Source organism: Poecilia latipinna, unplaced genomic scaffold, assembly GCF_001443285.1.
Source record: "Poecilia latipinna isolate Pla-1442-1.1 unplaced genomic scaffold, P_latipinna-1.0 Scaffold204, whole genome shotgun sequence".
Taxonomy (NCBI): Eukaryota; Metazoa; Chordata; class Actinopteri; order Cyprinodontiformes; family Poeciliidae; genus Poecilia; species Poecilia latipinna.
The window spans coordinates 137,692-161,507 of record NW_015112820.1 but is presented as its reverse complement, the minus strand read 5'-3'; the positions used below and the strand labels follow the sequence as shown (position 1 = coordinate 161,507).

Below are 23,816 nucleotides of genomic sequence, written 5' to 3'. Positions count from 1 at the left end.
TNTATTATTAAAGTTGCTCAGTCTCTTAAAACCAACTCCACTGTCGTATATTTAGGGAATTTTTGATGCCCTTTATTTTTTATTCTCCTTATGTTGCATGACTGATTTGTTGCACAATGAGAGGAGAAACGTTTGATCACCTTCATCCTCTGTCCAGGGGAGGTGGTGCTTGTGTCCATGCCGGCTGACAGCCCCCCAGAGGGCTGGCATCCCTCCCTGATGGACGACCAGCTCTTCACGCCGACGGCGTCTTTCACCCAGCAGGACGTGAACGACGGCACCGTCTGGTACCGCCACTTCGGCTCCAGCTACGACAGCGACTCCTTCCAGTTCCAGGTCAGGGCTCAGCGCTCACACCGGGCTTAATGTTGCTCACTAAATGATGGATCTGAGGTGAATTTTCGACTTCACAAAAGTCTGAAATTTTGGACTTCTGATTTTGAAACTCTAAGTTTTTCTCAAAAGTATCTGAGATTAATCTCTAAATTTTTGAGTGTTTTTCTGGAAAAGTTTTCACTTTTCGCAAAAGTGGAAACTTTACAAAACACTGCACAGAAAATATATTTACAAAAACTGTAAATATGTTCTACCAAAGAACATAAGAAATATGTTTTACCAAACAAATTTGGTAGAACATTTTATTTGAAATAATCTTAAATGTGCCAAATTTTGTATCCATTTAATCGATTGGACATAATTGATTAATTGGAGTTGGTCCAATTAATCAGAGTTGTTATCCAAAGAACTCTCAAAATTTTTATTTTTATTGCAAACTATTAACTTTTCAAACTTTTCAAAAGTCAAAAATTTGAAACTCTCTCCTGAAACTTTTTCTATCTAGAACATTTCTGCAATTAATCTCAAAATTTCAGATTTTTTTCTAGCAATTCTTTTGACTTTCCAACTCAAATTATATTTTATTTTCTAGAAGAATTACACTACGTGTTTTCTCAAAAATGTTTGACTTTTCACACTAAGTAGTTTATGTAAATTTTCTGAGATTAATCTCAGAATCTCAGAGTTTTTTCTCCTCCTTTCTTTTCTATTTACCCTAATACGCCATTGTATTTACCTGAGGTCAAAGGTTACGTTCTGAATTTATGGATTAAGATCTGTATAATTTTGTGTCCTAAAGCTCAACTCCTAAACCTTTTCCCACAGCCATCTCTTTAAATATCTACATCTATTTTCAGCTTTGCTTACTTTCCTTCAGTCTCTGTGTGACCATAAGCCAAAATCCATTTTTAGGTTTGCTAGGTGAAAATTAAAAATGTAACATGGGAGTAAAAACAATAAATCCAAAGAGGAAACAGTGACAAAGACTCCTGCTGTTGTTTTCTTGGACTTTATGCTCTTTGTGGTGTTTTTCTGAAGCTCAAACAAAGTTCACCTCCACCGTCTCTCTCCTGGAGACTCTGCCCTTTCTAACATCTCTCTCTCTTACTTCTCCGTCTCACAATCGATCTTTCTTCACCTTCACCTCCTTCCTCCAATTTTGTTCTTTTTCTTAAGACTTTCTCAAACTGTTCAAAGAAATCTAAAAAGCTTTTCTTTTTTGTCACATCTCTGCGTCTGTATTTTATCATATCTAACTTTTGTTCTCTGTCATGAAAAGCACTTTTGATTATCTGGCGTATTAATGCTGCTAAATAATTAAAAGTTTCCTTCAGTTTGGAGCATTAGCCACCTCAAAGCTGGTTTAAATCTGCCAACTTTATCCTTCTCATCTTCATTCTGTTTGCTGAAGATTCTCACCTCTTTAATCCAAGTTTCAGAACCGATGCAGAGAGCTGATCATCCTACAGAGGCTTATGTTGAACATCAGTAATGCAGCCAAATTATTCGCAAATTGGCTCAAAATCCTATAAAGTCCCTGTAATGGAGTATTAATCAGTGTTTTCCACCTTCAGTAGCAAGAGGCAGCCAGAAGCTGAAAGCAACATCTAATTATCCTTGAACACATCGCAGTTTCAAGGATAACTTTTTAGGAGAAAAGAAAATGTCCCAGAAATGTTCTGCTTTGTGAAGTTTTCCACAGCAACTTCTCAAGGTGTTGATAGTCTATAAAGTTTAGTTACTTTCACTGTTACTGCTGTTTTTCTTCAGTTTGATTTCATCAAATGTTTAAGTTACCATCAATCATTCAGGGTTGTTTACCAACCACATTTCTTCCTCCAAGATGATGGTTCTCCACTTTCCTTCCAGTTTTATTGAAATGTTGGACAGTTCTTAACCCAGTTTTTGTAGTTTCCATTCTTAAGGAATTTAAGAAGGAAAAAAGTCGGTCCAGTGTGAAAAAGTAATCACCCCCCTCAACAAAGTATTAATTAAAAGGATTATATTATGCAAAATTAACCTTTTCTGTATTTTTTTAATTACACTTTGGTCTCTACTGCTTCTAAAAGCAACCCAGCAAACAGAAAAAAACACCCACACTTCTTTTTTTCTTTTTTTTAAAAAAAAAAAAAAGTTAATATTTCTTAGTGGACAGCCCTGTTACCTAGCAACACAAGTGGTTTTACCGCTGTAGGCCCTGTACAATGCCTGCTAGAAAAGAGTTTTATTGTCAACTTACCATCCAGAAACCTCCTGCTTCATTCTTTTTGATTGTGCAGGAGGCGCCACTTCTTCTTTTTGAAGACATACAGTTGTATGATTGTGCATCTTTTTGCAGCCATTTTCATGTGTGAGTGTAAACGTTGAGTTGGGGTCCGTGGCCAGCTGCAGTTTATGTGGATTTAAGCACTAAAACAGCTCATTCTGAAAGGCAGAACTGAGCAGACTGAAATATAATCAATCAAGAAGGATTTTATGCAAAAAAAAAAAAAAAATCAATAAACTTGTTTTGCATAGCCCGGAGACCTAACCGGTTTAAAAGGAAGCCTAATAGCTCCTTTAGCTGGTTGGCGCATTAAATTCATAAACCTTCTCACAATGTAAAGTAGGATGAAAGATCTCAAAAAAACATAATAATATTTAATTATTATTATTATTATTATTATTATTATTATTATTATTATTATTATTATAAACTTGCTGAACTTTATTAGCACAAATATGAACAGATTACAGAAGTTTGTTGTAGAAACAAACCAACAAAAAAGCAGAGACCTTCAGAAAGTTTTAAGCAGTACCATATATAAGCAGCAGAGCATTTATGTTGAATCGAATCTGCCGTATAATCGGTAATTTACCGCAGCAACGCTGCCGTCAATAAATCCCGCTGACTTGACTCTGACTCTCATGACATCACATTACTTGTGATTGGTGGCACTGATTTCATCTCTACAAGTTGTGAAACTATATTTACGTCCAAAAAGATGCGACACAAAGCGTGGATTCAGACAGAACGACTTCAGGGTCAAACATGAAGCTTTTCTTTTAAGTCGTGTTGCCTTCAGTCATCATAATCTCTCACAGTCTAATTGAAAACCTCGAACATGTTGGAAGCGTGAAGCTCAGAGGTCAGAGAAAGCCGATCGTGTTCAGCATTAGTGGCTATTAGCGCTCGGAGATAACATGTTGAGAAGAAAAGCTGCTAACCTGGGAGGACCGGAGGGATGTGAGCGGTTACTCCGGTAAGCGCCCTCCGCTTTCAAAGCAACCTTTAACCCTCAGCGCTTCCATAAAGTGCTTTACAGAGCTTCCTCTCATCTGCTGGGATGAAAGCAGACTCTTTTCTTTTTTTACTCTTTTTGAAGCATTGTAAAAGTTTAATGGCTGTGGTTGTTGACAGAAGATTTGAACTCTAACAATCAGACCTCTTTCCAGGCAGTTGTCACACCTGTGAAAATTGTCACAGCAGGAACTGATATCACTTTTCTAGGTTATTAGCGTAAAGGTCAGACTGGTCAGACGTTTGATTTTATGTTTTATTTCCACAATAAGAGAGAAAACCAATTCAAGGGGAAAATATTTTGGAGGAATCCAGTTTAAAAGCAGGCCCTTTGTTTTCTTATCGGCTTAAAACTGAAACGATTAATCAGACTAATTGTGATTAATCGATTATTGAAATAATCATCAGATTATTGAATAATATATTAATGGTTAACTTCAGTTTGCAGACTCATTAAAAAGCATTATTTTCCTGTACTGTAGCTCTATCTACTTTAGGACTGAAACGATTAATTGGGATTAATCAATTATTGAAACAAGTGTTAACTAATTTAATTATCAATTAATTGATAACTGCAGTAAACAGACTCAAAAAAAAGAAAAGATTTTGTCCTAATTTTGGACTTTGTGGACCAGAACCAAATGGCCTCCTGAAACGTCACACTGGACTCCAACCAGTGTGGATCACTCGCCTCTTAACTCTTTCTCCAGACTCTTTATTCCCAAATAAATTGTAAAATTCATGAGAAATTAAGACTTTGGACTCTGAAGAACCTTCTCTGTGAAGATGGAGAATGTGTGTGATGAATCTACATAACAGGAGTTTCAGTTTTTAATTAAATCCCTAAAATAAATGAACGTTTTGATGATGTTTTAATTTACTGAGCTGTTGCCGGATGTTCAATGTCTGATTATGGAACGGTGTGTGTGTGTGTGTGTGTGCGCGCGCGCGCGCAGGTTTCCTCGGACGTTTCTCCTCTCATTCAGAGCGATGCCCAGACGTTCACCATCGGCGTTTTGCCTCAGATGCCGGGATTCCCGCAGCTGGCCCCGGACTGCGACCTGCAGATCACCGTAAGCAAAACCAAACACAGTATTGATTTCTGAAGTCTTCCTGAGTTTAAACTGTTGTTTATAAATGAATGTAAACTTGTTGAGTCGTGTTAGTGACATGACTGTGTGATTCAGCTTCTAGAGGAGTAAAAAACAGAGAACAGGAAGTTAAAAATTGAAATAATGTAAATCTGGAGAGTAGTAGGAGAAAGTAGCAAAGTGAAGTGAAATCATGAGTCTATTTTCATGAGTTGCCTGATAATTTCTTCAAAATTATTTATTTTTAACTTCATTTTTTACCTTTTATTACATTTGTATGTAATAAAACTGTAGTTTGTGTCTGGAATATGATCCCGATAGTTGGATCAAAGTCTGTCGTGTTGGTTTCAGATGTAGCTGCTTTTTTATTTTCTCATCTTAATCTATTAATTGTGTCTATTTGTGGAGGCTCTGGAGGATCAGGTGACAGAAGTAACGCCTTCAGCGCTCTCCTTCATCGATTCTGGGACTCCCAGCGAAAAGCTCGTCTATAACGTCACCAAGCCGCTTTTACCGGGACAAGGTGAGACACACACACACACACACACACACACACACACACAGGTTTCTATTTCTACTCATATTTTTACGTTGTATTGATTTTCATTCATTTTAGTAGCTGAATTTATCAAACACTTTTTTTACATAAGTAAAATTTTCTTTAATAAAACTATTTGAAATAATATTAACTAATGAATTAATTAATAAAAATAATAATAAATGGTTGATACATTAAAAATATATATTTCTAATTTATTAACCAGCTTTCAGCTTTTAGACTAAGCAGACTCCTCCTAAGCTGTCAACCCAAAAAGTTTCAAACTTTTATGCATGTCTTATAAGAATACATCCAATCAAGATATTTCTTTATGTTTCAGATCTAAAAATTATTCACCAATTCCCTTTTCTGCTAAAAAATCTAACTATTTTGTATATTTCAAGACATTCTCCCATTTTATTGTTGAGCAGATAAAAATAAAACACAAAAAATTTAAATTTTATTATTTTTTTTATTTAAATGTATTTTTATCAAGAATGGGTGCATTTTCACTTCCTTCCTTCCTTCCTTCCTTCCTTCCTTCCTTATGTATTGGCGCTACATAACTTAACATAAATCCTTCATGTGTTGAAGTGTCGGATCTTTTCCTTTCCTTCGTCTTTCATTGGAGTCTCTTTGTTTGACCTGAGAAATGTAAACATGTTTTACCTGGAAGCGAATAAAATGTAAAAACTTTTGTCCCAGTCAGTTTGTAAACGTTGTCACTTCCTGTGTTTTATTTTCCAGGACTCCTCGAGCATCGGGACCGGCCGTACAAGGCAGTGCAGCATTTCACACAGGCTGACGTCAACAAGGGGAAGATAATCTACCGACCGCCGGCAGCGCCGTCCCACCTCCAGGAGCTCTACCAGTACTCCTTTACTGGTGCGACTTCACTTTCAGCCAGTCATGATTTTATGCTTCAGCCATTTTATAAACTCTGGACACAGTCTCTTAAAAAGCAGCGCAGAGGTTGAACTCCGTTTAAAAGCAGTCTGAGGGCGGCTTGGGAAGTTCAGAGGATATTTTAAGTCACCTTGGTTCTGAAAGATAATCCATAATCCAACATCAAAGCGGTCCGAGTGAAATGTTTCTTAATCCTGGTTTTGGAGCAGAACCTCCATCCTCTTTGCCTCCTCAGTTGTTTTAAGCCTTGTTGCTTATTTGTTGAGGTTTTTTGTGCAGTGCGACAGTGCCTGAATGCACAGTTGGGGTTTATTTTACTTTCATCGGCTTCCAATTGTAACTTTTTGCTGTGTTTGAACCCGACAGGCCTGCCGGAGTCGCTGAGCATTTATTTCACAGGTAAATATTCTCCACCCACCTGAAACCTGAAAGGGAGACAGCATGAAGGAGGCACTTTGTCCTCATTTTATACAAACAAACTCCTTCTCTTTCACCTCCAGTGTTTTTTTCTCTCTAATTTAACCTTTTTTGTGTTGTCTTGGCTGTCTTTGATGAGGATGTCTCCTTATATTTCCTCTTTGTCTTTATCTTGCACTTCTCTGTTTTGTCTTCTGTTCAGGTTTTCCTGGTGTTTCTGTATTTTTCCCTTTTTAATCTGATCTTTGTATCTTTCTTATTTATTATCCGCTCATCCTTGGATGGGTTTCCTCCCACAGTTCAGAAGCCGTTGGGTTAATTGGTCTCTTTAAATTGCCTGGTTGTAAACTACAGACTGTAGTTTGGTAGTGTTTCACTGACACATTGTTTTTCAGGAACAGATTAGAAGCAGTCAAACTGCTTTTTGTTATTCAGTTAATAAACCAAAACACCAAAAAGTTCATTCATAATTCAGGAAAATAAAACTTGTTTGGGTTGTTAATGCTACCTCACCTTTTGAAAAATCAAAACTTTCAGTTTTTGATAAATATATCCTCCAGGAATTTTGGTTTTGTTTCACAGAACCACAATTTTATTTCTGTTTTTAGGGTTCAGCATTTTTTGCAAAAAGAGGATGGACACATTTTCCTCTTTGGGATGTTGATATTTGTTGAAATGATGTAAAAAATAACATAGTTTCCAACTTAATGACTAGAAAAATAGATCTAAAAATATATAACTGGTTCTTATAATGTCATTCTGTTGTGGAAATTCAAAGCAATTATTCCATAAAAATAATATAAACAGCTAAAATTGTTGTTACAACTCTTTTTAAAAAGGGTAGTTGGCTCTTTTTCATTTTTATGAAAAGTTATTAGTTTGTTCTACACTTACAGTGTGAAATTCACAGCTTTATGGTCATATTGATATGCTTTGACGTTGTTTTATTCTATTATTTAAAGGAATTCCCTCGGTGGAGCCTTGTTGTGTTTGTTTCTGCGGGTCTTTGTTACATTTTGTGTTTTTTGTGCCTCAGTGTCGGACGGCGAACACACCACTCCTGAGCTGGACTTTGTGATCCTGCCGCTGTCGAACCACCAGCAGCCGCCGGTGTTTCAGGTCCTGGACCCGCTGCTGGAAGTCCAGCTGGGGGGACAAGCTGCAGTCGGTGAGAGACAATGACAAGCAGCTCGATTCCTCTCCACAGCAGCTTCTCTCTGAGCGTTTTCTCTTCTCTTGTCTGTTTCCTTTCTGCAGGAGGTCAGCAGCTGGCGGTGAGCGACGCCGACACGGCGCCGGACGACCTGGAGTTTGAGCTGGTTGACGCTCCCATCCACGGAGAGCTGATGAGGAGGGACGACAACGTCCGCATGAGTAACGGTAACCAAGACGACCACAAGAGAGACGGATTTCCGTTTTCTAATTCATTAGCAATGCATCTCATTTATTTCCAAAATAAAAGCATCTTAGAAGATAACCAGTGAGGCGGCCATGTTTACCTGCACTGATGAACAGTTTGTCAGTTTGTCTTGTAGATACTGACAGGAAAATATCAGATGGCAAATTATGTTCCTAATCTGTTCAATAACTGATAAAAAGCCTTCTGGAGGTTTTTGGATCTGCACTGCAAAAATACAAATATTTTTGTGTTGGTTTCTAGTGCAAGTATATCAGTACACTCGAAATAAGACAAAACAGGAAATAGTCAATAATTCCTTAATATCGATGAAAATATTGGCAGATTATTTCACTTATAATACAGGAAAAATGTTTTCTTATATGTGAAATAATCTGCAAATGGAACAAGTAATTATTGACTTAAAACAAGCTCAAATATCTTGCTGAATTTTTTTTGTAAGTTAGTTTTGTCTTATTTCAAGTACTTTCACTATAAAATAGACAAAATTACTATGTAGGATTTTGTGTTTTTGTAGAGATCGGTTTCTGTGTTGATGCTGCTGAAAACCCAAAATAACCCAAATTTAGTTTTCTGAAAGACACTCTGCCTTACTTCCTGTTGAAGCCCACAGAATGACGGATCCTACGCTGTAGTTAGAAGTGGGAATGAGGTGATATGTCAATTATTCGTTCTGGAGTTTCATAGCAAATCCTGCTGTAATGTTTTTTTTGCTGAAAAGCCAAAAATGTATCTGACTCTCAGGTCCAGTTGTTTTAAGCTCTTCTAATTGTTTCTCTGATTGTAAATTAAGACAAATTAAGACTTCTTGATCGACGTATATATGATCTGCTCTCTGGTTTTTCTCTTTTCAAAGGACTCTACATTATCCTAATAATAGGTGCACAAGATATCGGCATCTGCCGATCTGTCATTTTTTTAAGATATCGGTTCTTGTCTTTCTCTCTAGGCGACACTTTCTCCTTCGCCGACGTCACCCACCAAGTCCTGCTCTACCGGCACGCCGGCCTCTCCACCCAGGACGACGCCATGTCCTTCTCGGTCAGTGACGGCATCTCCATGGCGACCACGGTGGTGCAGGTGACGGTGCTGGACGGAGCGGGCGACGGGCCACAGAGAGACCCGGCAGCTACGCTGTCGCTGGAAGTGGGAGAGAAAAGCAGCACAGTCATCAGACGCTCACACCTGGCCTACACAGTGAGTGGGGAGAGATGCATGCTGGGTAAAAGGTCTTAGAAACGCATCAGACTTTTTTATAATAATCATAATAATAATAACTGTCTATAAAGCGCTTTCAAACAAAGTGCTGAGGAAAAGGGAAGGAGGTCAGCTATGCTAGCTTGACTATGACAACCGTAACATGTAGATGTGCTGTGGAATCAGGTGTGTTTCAGTTCAGTTTAAAAAAAAAATTAAATAGACCCACACACCAACTCTAACAGATAATCAGTAGAGCAGCTGTTTAAATTACCCAGTCAACCACCACTGTGTTAGCTTAGCTTGTAGCAGCAGTAGCTAATCTACCACAGTGATCAGTTATTAATAATCCCAAATTAAACAACAAGGATAAAAACATAAAACTGAATGTTCTGTTCTTTGCTGGGGAAATGTTGGAGTGTTTTTTTGGGGTTGAATCCTGAAACATATAGTGGCGTTGTTGTCAGTTGCTATGGAAACGCTGTGTGTAGCAAAGAGAGCAAGAAAAATGTGTTTGTTTATTTAGTTGTTCTTTCTACGTTATTTTCTCCCTTTGTTGTTTCGCACTGCACTGAAATATTAAGACCTGCATCTCTGGGTTTCATTTTGATTATTCAGCTGTTTTGACTCAGCAGTGCAGTTATGGATGGCATGTGAGACATTCGTCTTTTTGCCCTACGCACGTCTATGTGCGAGATTTCCAGATGTGAACAATGACACTTTAGGGGGTGTATAGTTAAAGGCAAGAGTTTTTAATGTTTAGCACTTCACTGTTCAGCTCTGCCCCATAAAATCCCCATAAAACCCCGTTGAGCTGAGAGCCTCTGTGCTTTGGCGTTGCCAGGACAACACGTCCTCTGACGACCAGATCCACATCCAGCTGGTGTCGGTGCCGATGTACGGCGTCCTGACCAGGACTTCCTCCCAGCAGGAGGCGCAGGAGCTGAGGGAGTATTCCTCCTTCAGCCAGGAGGACGTCAACCTGCACAGGATCAGGTAAGGCAGGGACATCCAGGCGATGGAGCTACTGATTTATGTAGAGCATTAGTGAAAATTGATGAAGTTACTGACACCTTTTAATGGTTTAAATCCACTTTTTCTGAAGTGCTCCTCTGAGCTTCAAAGTTAATACTTTTTACACTGTGGATCGCATCTCATTAGGATTTCAGTGCAACTTCAGATACCCGTAAAAGCCTGTGAAGCAGAGCAACCTGAAGAGGAAGGCTGATTTTTAAGGCTATTAAAAAACCCAAAGAAGTCATTATCAGAAAAACAAGAAGCTCTCATCCTAAAGTCAAAAGATTTTCCAGGTGTAATTATGATCTCTGGTTTCGTTAAGGGCCTTCAGGACCGAAGGAGCTCTAATAAAGACACCACTTGAAAAGAAGAGATGAGCTGTTTATTCCAGATTGTAGGTGATATAATGGTGTTAAGGGTTCTTTATGCTGGAGCTGCAGTCGTTATTAGCTGAAACCAGGAGAGGAAAACTTAAAACTAACTTATTTTTCTTCAATCTAATGTTTCTGAAAGACACAAAACGAGACTTGAACCTTTTTCCTTTCTCAAACTGAGCCTGTTAGCATAAACTTGGATTAGCATAAATGTAAAATAAGAGGATAAATATTTTTTATTTATTTAAAGTAAGGCTCAAACGATTAATCGTGATTAATGGATTGTTGAAATAACTGTTTTGGAAAAAAGCAATTTGCTGAAAACCATCATATTTAGAGCAGTAAATAAGCTAAAACTATAAATATGAATACATTTTGCATTTAAGATAAAAAAAACACCTTTGTAAATATCTTTAGGTTTTAGCTTCACTCAGGCCAGATTCACTAAAGGAATGTTATTGTATGGCATTTTAGGCAATAAAATGTTTGTTTTCTTCTTTAAAAAAATGAATTATTTGTTTTATTTGCATCTCTTAATGTATTTCTGTTGTAAATAAAATGTTTAAGTGTTTAATTAGAAAATCTGGAGAGCGTGCCCCTTTTATCCGATTAATCAACTAATTGTCAGAATAATCGAAAGGTTCATTGATTACTAAAATAAGCGTCAGTTGCAGCCCCACTGCAAACATTGTCATGCTTTGCTAACACAGTCATTTGAATGAATCCTGAATTTTTCTGGGTTTCGTGCATTTTTCTGTTGAACTGAATCAGGATAAGTTTTTTCCTCCTGCATGTCGGTCAGTTTGTGATTTTCTAATGAAAACCAACCCGGTGCTCAATGTGCAGGTACGTCACGTCGCTGGAGACGGGAAGCCAGCCGGTGACGGACGTCTTCCATTTCGTTGTTCACGACGAAGACAGCAATCGCCTCGACAACCAGATGTGCACAATCACCATCACGGCCTCGCCCAGACAGCCGCCGGTGGTCACTGTGCAGGGCGGCATCAAGGTGGGCTCCTGTTTTATTGCCTTCCTCTTTAACTCACTTTGGTTTGAATCACCAGAATTAAATGTTGAGTCACAAAATCTGCTCACATTTTCAGCAGAACAAGGATCTCAGGTGGTAGTTTTTCAGGATTTCTTAAGGGAAATATATAATTTGTTGCTATTGTTTTATTTTAATACCAAAGTTATCAACCTGAGGAAGAGGAAAACACATCTGAGTGAATTAATGAATATTATATTAATCCTCAAAGTGAGGATAAGAAATATTGCTGCAACAAATAATTGAGAAGTAAACTCTCTGGTGCAAAGTAATGAAACATCTGTTTAGTTTCAACAAGGTGAAACTAAACACCTTGTTTGTTACAGCGCAGAAGATCTGCAGCTCTGCATTTCCATTATGTGCAAAAATCTTTATCAATATTCTGCTAATGTTGACAAAAACACAATTTAACAATTGCTGTGATTACATTAAATAATAAATTAATTTAAAACTACATGTGAATGAGCTTCTTCATGTGATAAATCATTAAAAACCAATATATATATATTGATTTATAACATGGGAAAAATGTCTTGTTTCAAGTTAAATAATCTGCAAATCCTTTATCATCAGTATCAAGAAATTATTGACTTAAAACAAGCTCTTATATATTGTAAAAAATGTACTTTTAATTCTAGTCTAATTTCAAGTGTACTGAGATATTTACTCTGTGAACTAGACCAAAATTAATTGGTTAGATTTTGTGTTTTTGCAGCGCATAATGGTAAAAGAATAAACATTCAAAGATCAGTAAACTTTAAATTCTAATTAACATTTAACACTAGAACTGGAATATATTTCAAATATCCAAAATAAATAAACAAAACAACATAAACAATAAATAAAATGAATTCTAAACAAAATGATCCTTCAAAAAGACTGAAGAGTTTTATCATTTAGTTTTTGGTAGAAAGAGAGAAAAGAAATGGAAATATCATTTCAATTCATCATTGATGTATTACTTATTGTGACTGAAAATAATCATAAATGATACTTTTGCAGAGAAACTTTAGTCTGGAGTCGAGGCTTTCATCTCTTCCTGTGTTCCTCGCTTCGCTCTCTGACTTTAACTCGACTCTCTGCTGCGGAACAACCTTGAACATTTCCTTCCGTTCTTATTTACTCTCTGAGTCCAACATGATTTGGCTCTGCCTGCATCTTAACTCGTTCTTGGTCCTTGTGAGCAGATTCCCGTTTCCTGTGTGTCTTCATTAAAAGCCCTGACCTTTAACTTGTTGTCTGCTGTCTGGAAACTTTACTTGCTTCCCGTCTGGAGTTTCTGCTTTGTGATTCTGCGACCTTCTGTCTGTCAGCCCACCTTTGCATCACACCAGAACTGGACTGTGCGAGCGCTAGCTGTTGTCTTCCTGGTACTCCCAGTTGTGTGCTTCCTGACTTTGCATGAACTTTTTGCTTTATGCTCTAAAACTTATCACAAACTGTCTTCACCTTCTGTTCCATCGTCCAGTGCCTTTCCGTCTCGTTAGAATATTTCCTGTCTCTGTTTTACTGCTAAAAACATTATAAACATGTTCAGTAAGATCAGAATTTAAATCACAAAAACTTACTTCAAGCATCACTTGTCATATTGTTCATTGTTATTCTTCTTTGATATTAGAAAATCTTAGAGCTGCAGCTGATGATTAGTTTAATAATCGATTAATATCTGAATTATTCAATTAATTGCTGAATTGACAAGTTAGCAGTAGCTAATGCGCTAACTTGAATTAAATTATGTATGACCTTGAAAGACTACAACTGTACAATTTATTTTTGATATTGTAATTTACATGCGCTATAAATGTGTTTATGTTTTTATCTTGTTCTCCACTGTCCATGTTTCATTTTCTTCCTCTTTGCTACTGGTTTTAAATAAAGTAATTAGTGGGGAGGAAGTGGAACTGCTTTGTAAACAAACTTCATCCACTTCAAAATAAGAGCATGAATATAAATGTCCACTTGAAGAATAACCAAAACATCAAAACAGGATTTTATTCAGCTGAAAGTTTACAAAACAGCTGGGTAAATTAGAATATATTAAAAAACATTCATTTAGGGGAAGCTAAATGTTAGCAAAGCGCTAAAGCTGTTCTGAATTAGCATAAATGTTCCCACCATTGTATTTGAAGTGACTCTGTCAGAATGACTCGTTTCCTGTAATCGCCAGGTCCAGGAAGGCGGCCGTGTTCTGCTGTCGACCAATCACATCACAGTATCGGACGTGGAAACGCCACAGACCGAGCTGCAGGTTTGGCTCGTCAGCCCTCCCAAATACGGCTTCATCGAAAACACAAAAAGAGGCGAGTTCAGTTCACCAGCTGCACAAAGCAACAAATCCAATTAAACCCGTCGCTCACGATAATTTACACTTTTATGTTTGTGTCTCATTCAAACGATCCCGGCTAAATGTCCTGGAAAAGAAACGCTGCAGATCAAATGCTCTGATGTTTTATCCTCTGAAAGCTGATTTGAGACGAAAACGGACCTGGCAAATGTAGCTCTGCACGAGCAGGACGGAGGAAATCAAATTAAAGCCTCCGGTTCTGAAGCAGATTCCAGAAAGTCCTGAAAGTTATTGGATATATCGGAGCTCAAGATAATGGCTCCACAAAGGGAAAGGAAAGCTTTAACAGAGGCAGCCATGTTAGATCATTGATCAGCTATTAGCTTTGCACTCTGACCTCTGTGGAGGAGTAGTAAGAAAAAAACGACAGAAACAGACGAGCAGAGATGGAGATTAATACAAGACCTGCAGGCATCAGCAGCAGGTGGGGGAGGGGCGAAAAGATGAAAATGATGCATTTTATCCATCCATCCATAAGTAAATAACATGGGAACCATATTTTGTTATAAGTGAAATAATCAGCCAACGGCAGTAGAAATTTTTCCTCAATATTAACAAATTATTAAATTAAAAAAACCTCCTATTTCTTGCTGAACAGTTACTTGTAAGTTAGTTTTGTCTTAATTCACAGTACTAAGACATTTGTACTAGAATCTAGACCAAACTTTTCTGGGTAAGATTTTGTGTTTGTGCAATGTTGATGCACAAACACTCCCTGTAAGGACTCCCTGTAAACATGTTGACCGTATTGTTGAAGTGATTCCCGGCCAGCAGTTCTTGTTGTTACGGTTCAGCTGTGACGGCTGCGCCTCTCTTTGTGCCGCTGCAGGTGGCTCGGTGGGCGGCTCGCGCGCTGTGACTCCAGATGTTCCTTTCTCTGTGGAGGATTTGGTTTCTGATCACGTCTTCTACGTCCAGGACAGCCAGCAAAAGGCCAGCCAGGACGTCTTCAGCTTCTACATCAGCGACGGGTACAGCCAGACGGAGACGTTCAGTGTGGAGATCAACATCCAGGTAGAAACGTCCGCAGTGCAACAGCTGAGACAAACATACCGTAGCATTTTGTTTTTGGTTATAAAAGAACGTGAGGATTTTTTGTGGTTAAAAAAAGGCTTTCTCTAATCAACTTGATGCTCCCAAATTATTTAGAAGCAAAAGTATTTAAACCAGTCCCCACTTCTTTTATCTTTGATTTTCAAGCAGATCAGGATTTTATTTATACAAAATTCAAATTTTCTACATTTTTATCCTTCCGTTTGAGTTTGTGCTGTTTCTAAAAACATCCCAAGCGTTTAAAGAACACCGCCCAGCTGCTTTTTGGCAATAAGTTAATGTTTTTCGCTTTTGGAACAAATGTACGGAATTTATCTTCACAAATCAGCAGGTACTGCCCGTTACCTAGCAACGCCAGTGGAGTTCCGGCCGTTGCCTAGTAACCTGCCAATTGAACTAGCAGTTTTTTAAAGTCAACATTAAGAACTATTTTTGCTTAAAACAAGCTCCTAATTCTTGCTGAAAAGTTATTTGCAAGTTAATTTTTGTCTTAGTTCAAGTGTTATAAGATATTTGCACTAGAAACTACATAAAAGTACTTTGTAAAATGTTATGTTTTTGCAGTGTAAGCCAGTTTTTTAAGCTTTTTTAAACAGCTTACAACTTGTTTTATTAACATCTGGAGGAAGACTTTATCATAGATCTCACTGTCATCTACAAACCTGCACACCTTGAAATGTTGGAAGTTATTGTAATCTATAATCCATCTAATGTAATCTGAGAAACACTTAATCTAAATTAACTATCGCTGCCATCTTCAATCACCCGGTTAATCCTGTTTTTAGACTCCAGTTGAATTGATGAGGCTGTCAGCAGTGTGAACGTTTGCAGCAATAAACAGTAAAAAAAATAAAAATAGAGCATCTGGAAATATTTTAAAGCTTTTTTTCCATCTTTAGAGCAAAAAATAACCTGTAAAATTAAGTTAAAATCAAACAGAATTAATCAGGGTGAGAAATCTGGTACCTAAGTTATCTAGAGGCTCAAACTGAAATCTGAGTTTTGATTCAGATTCTGGTGTTTCCATCTCCCTCCTTCCTTCCTTCCCTCCGGGTTTTATCTCCTCATTTCTCTCTGATCTGGTCCTGCAGAGTAAAATCGACTCTGAGTTGACGGTTTCCGTCAGCAGCGTCCATGTTGAGGAAAACTCCGGCGTCGTCGTCACCAACTCGTCTCTCAGCGTTTACGACGGCGACAAGCCGGAAAACGAACTCGTCTTCACCGTCGTCAGGATCCCAACCTATGGTGAGCGCAGACATAAGCAACATAGATGATTAATACGATTCTTCATTTCAACATAGAACACAGTAAAAGTATAAAAGGATTTAAAATGCTCTGGCATTTTTTAGAAAAAAAAAAAATTTCACCAGACACACACCTGCAGTTTTTATTTAAGTTTCTTGAGGTTTTTATTGAATGAAATTGATTTAGAAAAGTTTTCTTTTATCTGATTTTGTTGTTTTTTGTTACTGATATGAATTATTGTAATGTTAGTCCTTAAAACCCCAAAATTTCCACTTAACTTAGTACTTCAGTCACTTCTTTCTGCCTGAGTAGTTTTTTTCTCTGCCCACCTCTGGTTGTACATGAAATAATCTGCCATGTTAAATGAATTATTGAGTTAAAACAAGCTCCTTCATCTTGCTGAAACATTTCTTCTAAGTTAGTTTTATCTTATTTAAGGTCTACTAAGATATTTGCATTTTATTTATATTTTGTACATTATTGAAACTGTAGGATTCTGTGTTTAATTTGTGTTTTGTCCTGTATATAAACATTTCAAAACATGAAACATTGTTATATTTTAGTTTGTATTGTTAAATGTCACAAGAACTAATTAATAACTGTAAGAAATATCTTGAAATAATCATGTTGTACCTTCATCAGCAGCACACAGACTGAGTGCATATGGAGCGTTTGTAGGATAGTTTGTCCCATTTGAACCACCAGCTCAGCGGTGACGTTGAAGTATTTCTACTGTAAATTATCCTGAATGTGATGGAGAAGATCGCGCACACAGAGGGATAAACACATTACTCTCACTTCCGACACACAGATTGCCTAAAACAAGACAAACACGGCGACGTCTGCAGCCATTCCTCACACACTCAAACCGGCTGACCTCCGTAGATTCCTCTCTCTGCCCCAAAATGAGTTTTCTTTCTTTATACGATGCCAAAGCCTGGTGGGCTCAAAGAAATTGCTTCATAAGACAAGACACAGATCACAGATTCAGCAATTTATCATCCAGACCAACTTTAGTGTCTAAAATCCTGGGACCGAGTTGTTGTTGTTGTTTTTTCCTGTCAATCCTCGAGTGTCTATACATGACGGCCGTCTCCTGGATTATTCCACCCAAAAAATTCTCAATTTGCCGCCTTCCTGGTTTCATCTTCCATCTCTCTCTTAAACTCCACACACACACACACACACACCCCCCAGTGTGAACATTTTGTAATAACATCCCGCCTGCAGTTAAAGCACCGTAAAACATCCCGTGAAGTCGAGTGTGACGGCGCTGTAAAACCAACGCTGAGTACGACTGATGGGACCGAGCGGGAATCTGAGTGATTTCAGACAAGATGACGAAACCCAGGCAGTTTGTCTTTTTAACTGGCTAACTCTTTATCGTCCTCACTCCAGCGAGCCGCTCAAACAAACGTATTTATCAGAGGGGAACGCTCTCCGGCTGCAAGGGTGAACCTATTGACTCGCCTTGGAGATGAATCTTTTCTATGAATGATGTACCGAATTAGAAATTTCTCCTGTGAAAATAATTAATGAACTAAAAATGTTTTCACACTTGATTCTTCCGGGAGTCTTGGTTTGATCTGGAATAAAATTGGAACAGTTGTTATATTTTCAGCCGCATGGTGTCAAACGACAGAAATTGTTTGAAAAACCTGTTCCCCTCCTCGCCTGTGGGGGGCGCTACACCAATTACTACTGACAAAAAAAACCCTAAAGCCAACACTGAGTGCAACTTTCTTCTTCACACAATGGAGAGGTGTCAGATTTTAGCAGTTGTAAGATTTCTCCTTTTTTGTTGGTAAAGAAAAATGAGCCATTTCTCCTGCTAACACCAAACTCTCACATACAAATGGAAATTATAGTTTGTTTCAATTTATCATGCGATTCCTTGATTTGTTGTTTATTCTGACAGGCCTAAGTGGAACGCCAACATTTTTTCTGAATATCAATGAATTATTTGTTTAAAAAAAGTTGATTCTAAGTTAGTTTTGTCTTATTTCTAGAGTATTGAGGTATTTGCACTAGAAAGTAGACGAAGCGGTTTCCACACCACTTCAACCAACCAGAGTTCAGCTTTTTGGTCCACATCAGAAGCAATAATCATATATTTTATGCAATAATTTAAACAACTTTGTTTTTGGACATTGTCTAAGTTTAATGCTGAAATTATTCCACATTTTAACAAACCTGTGTTTCCTCAGGAAAACTTCGCCGGCGGCAGTTCTACTCTCAGCCACTGGAAAACGGGCGCGTCCTCACACAGGGATCCACCTTCACCTACCAGGACGTTCTGGACCGGCTGCTGGTCTACACGCCCGAAACCGTCAGTGGGGGAGCCGACGAAATGGGCTTCACCCTCACTGACGGCACGCAGACCCAGACGGGCCTGCTGCAGTTCACCATGGACGTCAGGAGGAGCGAGGGGCCGCGAATGACCGTCAACAGAGGCCTGCAGCTTCCTGCAGGTGAGACGGGCGACTACACTGCAAAACACAACTTCTGTTTGTCTAGCTTTTAGTGTAAATATGCTGGCACACATGAAAAAGGACAAAGCTAAGCTACATTTTTGACGTGTTAGAAGTAACTTTTAGCTGCAGAAACATTCCTTTCTACAATTCTCTGAAGGAATGCTGTGTTTTTGCAATTGTTCATTTTCTTTATTCATGTTTTTTTGTATTTTTGATTATATTTCAACCTAATGAAAAATCTACAGAATGTGTTGATTTTTTTATCTGATTAATCGTGAGAATAATCGATTAGTAAAACTAAAAGTAGCTCACTGTATGCTCTGTTTTTTGCAGGAACTTCGTCTAAAATCTCGGAGCAGAACCTGAAGGGCTCCGACGTCGACTCAGACAACCTGAAGCTGCGCTACATCCTGACCAAAGACCCGCCGGCGGGGAAGCTGCAGCTGGGCCGCGGCAGCCATGTGGAGAAGGTTTCTGTCAAAGGTCCCGTTCAGAGCTTCACGCAGGAGGACGTCAACCAAGGTAACAGATTTAAGTTTTATTTTCTACTGTCTGCTTTGTCTTCTTTTACTGTTCACTGTTTCCTCACCTGCAGCCCGTTTTATGTTGCTTTTTAGTGACATTTTAAAGTTTTAATTTTAGAAAGAAAAAATCTTGAAAATATATATTTTTTAAATTGACTCAGTCGTGGTAGAAGTGAATCGCTGCTTTTGTAAACTTTTTGCCACCAGAAGTTTTCTGAAAAGACACAAACAACTTGTTTTCCCCCTCACCGTCTGAATCTGACCAAACTTCTCTTATGTTACGTGTGTTAAAAAAAAATTCTATTTGCTAAACACTGAGAGAAAGATTATGAGATTTTTGATAAATGTCGTCAAAATCAGAAGTTTGATCTGGTCCTTATCCCATTTTAAACTGTTTAAATGTAACCAAATGGTGGAAACAAGTGACGTTTTCCAAAATATTGTAATTTAGTTAACAAACTTGAAGCCAAAATGAATGAATGAAAAAATTAAATACACCTCCTGAAAACCAACAGTGTGCACGTACAATAATCAATTATAAAATTATGTATTTCTTTAACTTTCATTTTTATTTTTTTCATATTTTATTCCGTTGGGTTTTTTAGTCTTTCTTCAATGTTTTTCCTTTTCTGACATGTTATTCAAATCCCTTATTATATCTATCTTTAAAGGTAAAACAATCGTCAAAAATGCTTATGAACTCGTAATATCGCCGTTCTTCTCTCTCAGCTTATTCTCTCGTCCATAAAAATAATTTTAAAATATACAAAAACACATTAAAGGTGCAGTATGTAACTTTTGCAAAAAAAAAAAAAAAAACATTTGTAGAAACTGTCAGTATGACATGAAACAGATAATCTGTGATAAAAATAAAACTCCTCTCCCTTCTGCCACTGCTAACTTAGCGCTGTCAATCACAATCTCAAGCTCCTTCGAAAAACTTCAGATTATAATGACACAAATCAGCAGGCACAGCCAGTTACCTAGCAACATTAGTGGAATTCCGTCCGTTACCTAGCAACCCCAACGGAATTCCTCCCATTACCTAGCAACCCCAGCTGAACTGCAGCATGTTTTGTCAGCTGGCTTTACTGCTGTACAATGGCTGCTGGAAAAGAAAGTGTTTTGTTGTTGTTAAAAAAAAAACAGGCTTTTCAAATTAAAAGCATGTAAAAATTAACACCACTCATTTGTATTTACACAGGAAAACAAATATGAAGTTCTTTCTGTTAGATGCAGGTAAAGCCGGCGCTCCTGATTCGTCTCACTCGAGCTGAAGTTGCCGTAATCAGACGCGATTTAATAATGTGTAGCAGCCACAGCAGTCAGCGGCGTGCTTTGAGTTGTCATGACAACGGGTGTTTTCTGTTTCTGGTTTCTTGCAGGCCTGCTGCGGTTCAGCCACGAGAAAGGCGAGAAAGGAGGCAGCCTGTCTTTCAAGTTCAACCTGGTGGATCCCGAGGGCAACAAACTGATCGACCAGTCGTTCTTCATCAGCGTTCTCGGTGAGGTTTCCTCCGCTCGCCGCTACCTGCAGCTAAAAAGAGAACGGCCTGAACTGTTCTTTCATTTGTTGGCGAAGACAAGGCAATTACTACAGATTTATGCCTTTGTCCTGCGCTCGACACGGGACACAAGCTGAATACAAAACGTCCTCAGAGTCCTCAGAGCACTACCGATACATTTAATTAACCCCGCAAATTCCCACAAATTATTTTATTGTATCCATTTGAAAGGAGTATGAATTGATTTTTGTGTTATGCTTCGGCTTTTCTTTTGTTTGTAATTGTTGGACAATAACTTGGGGATTGCATTGAAGTCAAAACAGTACACTGCAAAAACACAAAATCTTACCAAGTAATTTTGCAAGCTAGAAATAGGAGGTTGTTTTAAGTCAGTAATTCATTAATATTGATTAAAAAAATACTAGTTATAATGAAATAATCTGCCAGTGTAACTTGTAAACTAGTACCTATTCTGATTCTGATAAAAACAACCTCCTATAGCTGCTGAAAAGTTACTTGTAAGTTAGTTTTGTCTTATTTAAAGTGTACGAAGACATTTGCATTTGAAAGTAGACTAACAACACCTTTTTTGCGGTGTAGTTAGTTGTATAGCTCAGATTTCATCTTCCCTGCCTTCCGGGTCTCCAGACTCGAGTTTCAGCTCTTCCTCCTGAGGCTGAAACCTGCTGTGATTCCTGACAGATTTTCTCTTCCTCGCAGCTCAACAGCTTCTCCATTTGTTATTTTCCACCAGCTTTCTGCGCTGTTCTTATATTTTTTATGTCAGCAGGGTTTCTGTTCACCTCTCTCCTTTTCACTTTACCAGTTTTAACTTTTAACCCTGTTTCCACATTTATAACGGATTGGATCCTCTTCTGTTGCTCCTTCTCCTGTTAAATTTATCTGTTCAGGTTCAAACTGGTCCTTGAAAATGCTTGAATTTTTATTAGGTGTTTTTAAGGTTTGGAAATATTCAAAAGGCAGTTTTGTAATAAAGTATAATCTAGCATTTTATTAAAAACCTGAAAGTAGAAACAGTTTAAACGAGATATTTCTATACACCAAATAAAGAGACACTGAGTTATTTTTATTTCTGCCTGAAGTTAAATCAGACTAAACTTTTTATTTTTTTATGTTGGTTAGAATTCCCAAAATTATTTTTATTTGCTAAATGCTAGAAGAAAAAAACATTTAATGTATATTTTTTATAACTTTAACTTTGTAGCTTATTATTCCTAATAGCTCAATGACTTATTGATTAGTGTAATTGAAATAAAAGTTGTCTTATCTTTTATATTCTTTTGTTAAATTAGTGTTTTGCTCTTGTTCCAGTCAGGTTCCAAACTAAAAAAAAAATTGTTATATTTTAGTTTACCTTGTCTCTGATGCGAAATGTAGAAAATTATCACAAGACATTATTAAAAACAGTAATAAAATAGTGAATTAAAACTGTCTTCTTCAGTTCATTTGTTTTGGTTTTATTCCCTGATGTTTGAAAAGTTTGATCTGTTCCTGCTTCTCTCCAGTGAGTTGTTTTTTCATATGCTTGTCTTCCTCTCCAGAGGATCATCTTCCTCCCTCTGTGGTGGCCAACAAAGGCCTAGTGCTGGATGAAAACTCGGTGAAGAAGCTGACCACGCTGCAGCTGTCGGCCAGCGACCAGGACAGCGAACCGGGCGAACTCGTCTACCGGATCACCAAGCAGACGAGCCTGGGGCAGCTGGAGCACGTCACCAACCCAGGTGGGTGCAGAAGGATACTTAGAGGTGACCTGTTATTGAACAGGTTTGGAGAGAAATATTGATGACATTTTTTGCACAAAATCCTTCTTGGATAATTAGATTATTTTACTTTTATTGTGTCTTGTCAATTTAAATCCACTTAAGCTGCTGCTGGCCATGCCCCCAACTCTCACGCGTGAAAATAGCTGCTGACAGAGGCGCAATTATACAACCGTACATCTTTGAAAAGCAAAAGTAGAGCCTCCTGCACAACCAACAAAAAAGCTGAAAATGGTTTCTAAATAGTAAGTCGACAGCAAAATGCTCGTCTTTTCCAGCAGCCATTGTGCAGCAGTAAAACCAGCTGACCAAACATGCCGGAGCTCACCTTTAGTTCTAGGCAACGGGACAGTGCCCGTCGAATGTTACCTACCGATCGTAAGGTTTTTGAAACGGCTCGTTTTTCATGCACCGAAAAAGCTATTAAATTTTTTCAATCAATATTTACCTAAAACAAGCTCCTACATCTTACTGAAAAGTTATTTGTAATTTATTTTTGTCTTAGTTTATGTGATATTTGCATGAGAAACTAGACCAGAAATACTTGTTCCACTGGAAGATTATTTCACTTGTCACAAAACAAGTTAATTTTTCTTTATACTTTAAAAGGTTTGTTGACATCTCAGAAAAGAAAGCTTACTTATATTTTTTTTATTTTTTCACGTTTGGAAAATCTGGGTTGTACAAAGGAGTATTAGGACTACAATAATTTATTGCCCTAAATTAATTTAAAATAATTTAGGGTAATAAATTACTGACCTAAATTATTAGGGCAATAAATTACTCTTTGGTTAAAGTAAATTATTACCAAAAAAAAAAACTCTCAAAAATGTTCTAAAAAAACCACAGAAATTTCAGTTTTTTTTTTTTTTTTCCAACATTTTTTTTTTATTTTTAAAACTTTAAAATTTCTTTAGAGTAACGTCATCATACAGTTACTTTCAGATCTATCCAATTAATCTAATTTACAGAAAGTGGTAGATCTTCCACTTCCTTTATGTGAATATTGTTCAAAGACGCCATCGAAACTAAATTATTTTGACATTCTGTAGTGGAAGCTTCAGGTTAATATAAAGGTTTTCTGAAATCAGAAATCATCTTAAAAGTGTTGATCCATTTACTGAAGAGCAACTGCAGCCCTGTGTGTTTTTACTAGCTACAAGTATCTGTTGTTAGCACAACAGAAGAATTCGTCTTTACAGAGCGCAGCTTCAGCCTCGGTGCTGCAGCAGGTCTCGGCTGAATGGATCCCTCAGCTGGCTGGATGCAGCT

General features: G+C 37.7%; 1 protein-coding gene across 1 annotated transcript in view; it reads left to right on the top strand.

The window, feature by feature from the left end:
• Positions 1-23,816, top strand: part of fras1 (Fraser extracellular matrix complex subunit 1) — a 277,569-nt gene that overhangs the window by 224,930 nt on the left and 28,823 nt on the right. The window contains exons 30-46 of the mRNA XM_015031370.1: positions 158-336; positions 4,573-4,689; positions 5,116-5,230; positions 5,993-6,130; positions 6,518-6,550; positions 7,605-7,736; positions 7,826-7,948; positions 8,935-9,182; positions 10,027-10,178; positions 11,420-11,582; positions 13,786-13,918; positions 14,792-14,976; positions 16,107-16,260; positions 18,468-18,731; positions 19,068-19,256; positions 20,644-20,763; positions 22,326-22,505. Of these exons, the coding sequence (XP_014886856.1) occupies positions 158-336; positions 4,573-4,689; positions 5,116-5,230; positions 5,993-6,130; positions 6,518-6,550; positions 7,605-7,736; positions 7,826-7,948; positions 8,935-9,182; positions 10,027-10,178; positions 11,420-11,582; positions 13,786-13,918; positions 14,792-14,976; positions 16,107-16,260; positions 18,468-18,731; positions 19,068-19,256; positions 20,644-20,763; positions 22,326-22,505 (2,625 nt within the window). The remainder of the gene's footprint in view (positions 1-157; positions 337-4,572; positions 4,690-5,115; positions 5,231-5,992; positions 6,131-6,517; positions 6,551-7,604; positions 7,737-7,825; positions 7,949-8,934; positions 9,183-10,026; positions 10,179-11,419; positions 11,583-13,785; positions 13,919-14,791; positions 14,977-16,106; positions 16,261-18,467; positions 18,732-19,067; positions 19,257-20,643; positions 20,764-22,325; positions 22,506-23,816) is intronic.